General features: G+C 54.6%; 1 protein-coding gene across 1 annotated transcript in view; it reads right to left on the bottom strand.

Annotated features, from left to right (window-relative positions):
- The window catches only part of ALX4 (ALX homeobox 4), a 45,011-nt gene extending 43,874 nt beyond the window's left edge, over window positions 1-1,137 (bottom strand). Inside the window, exon 1 of the mRNA XM_049779714.1 lies at window positions 618-1,137. Coding sequence (XP_049635671.1) covers window positions 618-1,137 — 520 coding nt within the window. The remainder of the gene's footprint in view (window positions 1-617) is intronic.
- Window positions 1,138-6,095: the final 4,958 nt, after the last annotated feature.

Genomic DNA, 6,095 nt, shown 5'->3' on the forward strand with positions numbered 1-6,095 from the left:
TTCCAAGGCCTGCGACCCAGCCGAAGAAATGCTAGGAACCGCGGGGCGCGCGGGGCAGACTCTGCCTCTTTAGCAGCGGGAGTTGCTCTCAGGGCTCCGGGGCCTCGAGTTTCCCCGCGGCCGGCCCGTGTAGTCTCTGCAGCGGCACAGAACTGCACCCCAATCTCCTTGGCATCCCAGAGCGAGCGCTCGCTCTGCAGAATGCGCATCGGGGCTCCCTGCCTGGTTTGGCACCTGTAATGCTGCCCGTGGAGCACCCACAGAGGCGGGGAGCGAGGCTTTAGCGGCCCCGGGGTCTCCGGTTAAGCTTGCCACAAGCCTAGAATTCATGCGAAGCGTCCCCTTTGGACGCCGGCGCCTTCGGCAGTGCAAAGAGAGTGGGTTAGAAGAGTCGCCAGGAAAAGGGGAGAAACAAAGTCAGCCGGAGGGTCCGAGAGAACCCCCGAAGAGTCCCCCTTTTTTTTGGAACCAGAGTCCCAAACTCACCGTTCGCATCCCCTTACTCCCGTCCGAGCCTCCTTGGCGCGCCAACTCTGCGGCCCGCCAGTCGAATAGATTTTGGGGAGGGTCTCGAAACCACGGTGCCCGGAATCTCCGGACCCCGCACGCGCACTTACCGTAGCAGGGGACCTGCAGGGCCGCGTTGTGGCCGCCGCTGCCCTCCTGGAGCTTGAGGCCGGCGTCTGGGGGTGTCTTGCAGGCGCCTCGCTGCAAGTAGAGATGCGATTGCGGGGCCGGAGGCTGCGGCTGCGGAGGCTGGGGTTGCGCCTGCGGTGGTGGCGGCGGCGGCGGCGGCTGCGCCTGGGGTTGCGGAGCGGGCGGCTGGGGTGGCGGCTGGAACTTGTTAAAGGAGCCTCGAGCCCCGGGGCCCCCCTCGAGAGGCGCCCCCAGGTCCTGCTGCCCCGCGCCGCCGCCGCCTCCGCCGCTGCCGCCAGCGCCGTAGCGCGCCCGGCTTTTGGCGTCGCCAAAGCCCGGCCCTTTGGCTGCGGCCGCGAGGAAAGCGGCGCCGAACTTATCGCCACCCGGGTACGCCCGGAAAGGCGACGAGCCGTCGCGGCTCTGCGACACGGGGCTGTAGTAGGCATCCATGGCAGCGGCCGCGGAGTCGCAGTAGGACACGCAAGTCTCGGCGTTCATAGGCGCGGGGACCCGGGCGCCACGGTGCGTGCGCCCTGGCCGCGAGTTTGGAGAGGCCGCGAGTTTTGGAGAGTTTTTGCGCTCCTGGCCGGCCTGCAGTGCACTGCCGCCCGCTAGCCCTCTACCACCGCTCTGGGGCTCTGGGTCCCCGGTGCTCGGGCTCTCTGTCTTCGTCTCGGTCTCTGCCGCCTCCCTCCCTCCTTCTCTTTCTCCCCCACCCCACCCCTGGCCCTCCCCGCAGCTGGCCGACGGGCCTGGAGAAAGAGCGCAGGGCGGTAAAAAGATTCAGATGTTTCGGAAAGTGGACCAGATCTCCCAAACCCTCTTAAGGGTTTGCAGCGGAAAGAGGAGAGCAAGATCCAGAGGAGAGAGAGGGAGAGAGAGAGAGAGAGGGAGGGCGAGAGAGAGGGAGGGCGAGAGAGAGGGAGGGAGAGAGAGAGAGAGAGAGAGAGAGAGAGAGAGAGAGAGAGAGAGAGAGAGAGAGAGAGAGAGAGAGAGAGAGAGAATTCCACCCCTCGCTCCTTCTCCCCTCCTCCTCCTTCTCCTCCTCCTCCTCCTCCTCCTCCTCCTCCTCCTCCTCCTCCTCCTCTCTCCCTCTCTCTCTCTCTTCCTCCCGCCCCTGCGCCTCCTTTCCTCGCGGTTCAGAAGATGCTACGAGCTCGCTGGCGCGGGCCGCATCCCGGAGGCGCCCCAGGGTTTTTTCGATTCGAGGCGGGGACCGCGGAGGTGTCAGTATCCCCCAAGGGCTCCTCGAGGCTCCGTGAAGAATTGGACAGCCCACGTTTTGGCGAGGGAAGAAGGGGGCAAGGCGAGGTGGGAGTGGGGAGGGGGAGTTCGTAAGAAAAGTTCCACGGAGTGATGGAAAAAAATGAAAACTAACAGGTTTTGACGTTTGGAGTCTCGACGACCCGCTCGCCTCCGGGCGCAGGCGAGTCCTGAAGATTTTTTCCGGGAGAATTTGGAGGCGCAGCTGCGGGCCTTCCCAGCGGCGCCTTTGCCTGCTGCGCGCCCGACTCACCCCCCCCCCCCCATTGGCCCATGCACAGGTCCCCCGGTGAAAAATCACGCGCGCTCGCGCGCACCGTCGGACCGAGCTCGGTCACTTTCACGTCGGGCTAAACTTTTACCTCGCCTAGATGGGCTCTCGGGGTAGTAGGGCAAGGGGGGGAACAGGTTGCCTTGGCGCTCAACCGCTCCCTTACCCTCGCCGGTTGGATCCCCAATATCGGTGCCCAGTTGGGTAGAGAGTAAGGATTTGGAGACCCGCCGCCAGATAACTAGGGGAGTTAGGGAATAACAGACTCTTCTTCTCTAGATGGGGCCGAGGCCGGCTCCTCTTAGTCAGAATTCACTCTTGGGCTGCTTTGGGTATTCGGAGGGTTGTGTGTAAATTTTCCTCATCTCCCTGCGCCTCAGTGTCCTGTGCGCCGGACACAGCAAGGGAAAAGTCATCGCTGGTATGTGGAGTTTCTGTTGTAACGGGACCTTTCAAGTCCTATGAACAGTAAAAACAGGAACCCGCTCTCAATTTCCCCCCCAAAACAAACCTAGGTTCAGAGAGGCATAGTCATCTAGATGAGGTCACACAGCTGGGAATCCTTGGGCTGCGGAAAGGCGAGTCCACCTTAGGCTGCTCTTTGCAGCCAGAGGAAGGGGAGGGAGCACAGAGAAGTGACCGGCCCTGGGAAGGATTCGTCGGGAAGGAGAGCAGTTATAGAGCAATTCGTTAGCTAAAAAGAACGGAAAGTCTGTGGATGGCAGACTGGCCTTCAGGGAGGCTGGGACTGGGGTGAGAGGTGAAGGGGCCAAGAGAGAAGACTCAGAGCCCCTGCTCTCCGCAATGGGGGTCAGGGTCACTCAGAAAGGAAGGTCTCCAAAAGAAAAAAATACACGAGGGGGGCCCCATCCCCAACCTCTTTGGGCTAATCCCCATTCCCTTGGTATCTCAGTTCCTTGCTTTGCCGCTGACTTTGCGATTGCACATCTGGTTCCCATCGCGGTTTACCTTGAAGTTCTTCTTAATAAAGATATTCCACAAACTTTGGTCAGGGGGCGTGCAGACCCAAACCCCACAGCCCCCCATCCCCATCGCCCATGGGGACTTGCGTCTTCCTGGCCCCAGGACCTAAACGTCTAGAGGGTCATAGGTATGTACTAAGTGCCAGCTGGCATCATCTAAAGGAATTTATCTACCCGCTACTCACTCCTAGCCACCTTTCACTACATGCCTTGTTCTGCCTGCCCATTCTTCAGGTTCCTGTACTCAAACTCAAACCAATTCTTCTCCTCACGTCAGAAAACTTCTGGGGCCACACTGCCAGCCTCCCCAAATGCATCCACCCGGCAGACATTTCCATTCTCAGACCCTGTCTGTGCACCGTAGCACCGAGTCCACCTTGATGTGAACCTTTCCAATGTTTCTGAAAAAGATATTAAAACTGGAGCTACTGTACACTGATTGCACTCCCTCTCCAGCCAAATGAAACAAACTCAGCCTGGTAAAGGTTTCTAACATCTTTGGTTTACTCTAGTGAAGTAAATTTGCTTACTTATTCCCTTTTACAGCAAATGACAAAAAGTAAGGGCTTTCCGGTCTCTCCTCCACATACAAATGTTCTCTGCCTGAGCAAAGCCCAGGCCTATCTTGTCTCCCCTACAGAGGTCGGCATTCTGTAGGTGCTCATAAAAATGTGTTAAATTTATGAATGAAATGCATGTGGTCCCGGATTTAGAAGCTGTTTTGCCAAGGAATTCAAGCTAAGTGAGCAGACAACATTCCAGACTGCAAGCAGCCAGATGGCGGAGACACTTTCTCTACTTCTCTCTTCCTCTGCAGCACCTGATTCAGATATAGAGGAAAGACAGTGAGGAAGGAGATTCGTGGGGTGGGTGGAGGAGGAACTACTTGTCCCAGCATAGGATTGGTTTCTGGGACATTAGTTTTGGGGAAGCATGTGCTGGGAACTCTCAATGCAGAAAATCCTACAAGACTACAGGAAGACTTCTTTGTAGCCAGACCCTCCTAACTATTTACTCCATGGTTTTATTAACTGCATAACCACGCCATTCAATTTCTTTCTCTAGTTTATCTAAGTATTCAACCTCTTCCTGGTCTTTTGAGGATTTCACAGCCTGAGAGCTGGGGTGAAGCATTGAATGCCTTGGATGGAAGCCCTCCTGGCATGCTGAGGTCCTATATCTCACCCACAAAACCAGTTTAGGAACCACTTGAGAGCATTCTGAGCATATCATCTATTTCCCTGCTTCCAGAAAAACTCTGGCAGCCTCTTATATAGCTTTCCTTTCCTTTCCTTTCCTTTCCTTTCCTTTCCTTTCCTTTCCTTTCCTTTCCTTTCCTTTCCTTTCCTTTCCTTTCCTTTCCTTTCCTTTCCTTTCCTTCCCTTCCCTTCCCTTCCCTTTCCTTTCCTTCCCTTCCCTTCCCTTCCCTTCCCTTCCCTTCCCTTCCCTTCCTTTCCCTTTCCTTTCCTTTCCTTTCCTTTCCTTTCCTTTCCTTTCCTTTCCTTTCCTTTCCTTTCCTTTCCTTCCTTTTCCTCTCCTCTCCTTTCCTTTCCTCTCCTTTCCTTTTTCCTTTCCTTTCCTTTCCTTTCTCCGTTCCTTTCCTTTTTCCTTTCCTTCTTTTCCTTTCCTTTCTTTCCTCCTTCCTTCCTTCTTTCCCTCCTTTTCCTTTCTTCCCTCCCTTCCTCTTTTCTCCCCATCCCTCTCTCCCTTCCTTTTTCCTTCCTTCCATCTTTCCAGTCATCCATTCAGCCATTGATGCACTCCATTAATTTTTCCTAGAAGTTACAGGGCAGTTGTGACTGTGGGTTCTCAGACAACTCAGAAGAACTGAAGCTGATTCTGCCCCCTTTTGCTCTCCAGGGGTGCTATTACTCCCCAAGTTAAGCCACCCCCTTGACTTGCTTTCTCCAGAGACACACTCCAGAGACCCACTCATTGTTGCAGTCTCCTCAGATCAAGCCACCACCTGCCAAATAGGGCTCAGCAGGGATCTCTGCTTCAAGTCTAGGACCTCCCAGTTTTGCTTCTTCCCCAGGAACCTTCTGAAAGCTTCTTCCTCTTTCTTCCCTAGGAGCTCAATCCACAGCCAGGGAAAGGAAATACTGTGGAGGGAACAGTGTGTCACCCCTTCTGACCTGCCTTCACTACCCTAGTGACTTTGTCATTTCTGCTCTACAGATTCTTTGATTTCACAAAATCTCCCCACTAGGTGATTTACTTGGTTTATTGCTTGTCTTCCCGATAGAATGAGGCTCTGAGGCTACTGTCTACCCTGGGAATGACAGTGCTTTTATGCAGCACCAATCCGGCAATGAGTGCCAGTGTATGAAAGGATGAATAGATGAGGAAGAGGGGTATCATTCAGATATGGGGAAAGTACAGCAAATGCTCCTTATTCTTTCCAAGGGGAAGCCTGATCTCAAATCACTCCTTTGTCTTCATCTCCTTCTCCTCATCTGCCTGTATAGCACATATAGGGGAGCTCAAGAGAGAACCACCCCATCCCAGCCACTCACCCAGTTCTGCACAGGGCAGTTTGACCTACTCTTTTCTTTCTGCTCTGGCTTCCACAAGTCCTGCCTAACAGCTGGAGTGAGCTGGGTTTTACTCCCATCTCTGAGAGTAGCCATAATTCTTGGTTCCAACTTACTGTATACTTTTTGTTTTTTGTTTGAATGAATGGAGGAGGGCCCATCTAACAGTGCTCAAAATTTGCTCCTGGCTCTATGCTTAGGGATTACTCCTGGCAGAGATCAGGGGATGATATAAAGTATTGAGGTTGGAACCCAGGTTTGCCCATGAAAGGCAAGCGCCTCCCCACCTACTATCTCTCTGGCCCCCAAGTTATCACCTTATATATCAGGAGACCACAAAGAATGCCTGACAATTTCCTTTCGGACACCTACAGAGGAAGTGAAAAGAAGGGAAAGAGGGAGTCT

The sequence above is a fragment of the Suncus etruscus genome, chromosome 9 (assembly GCF_024139225.1).
Source record: "Suncus etruscus isolate mSunEtr1 chromosome 9, mSunEtr1.pri.cur, whole genome shotgun sequence".
Classification (NCBI taxonomy): domain Eukaryota; kingdom Metazoa; phylum Chordata; class Mammalia; order Eulipotyphla; family Soricidae; genus Suncus; species Suncus etruscus.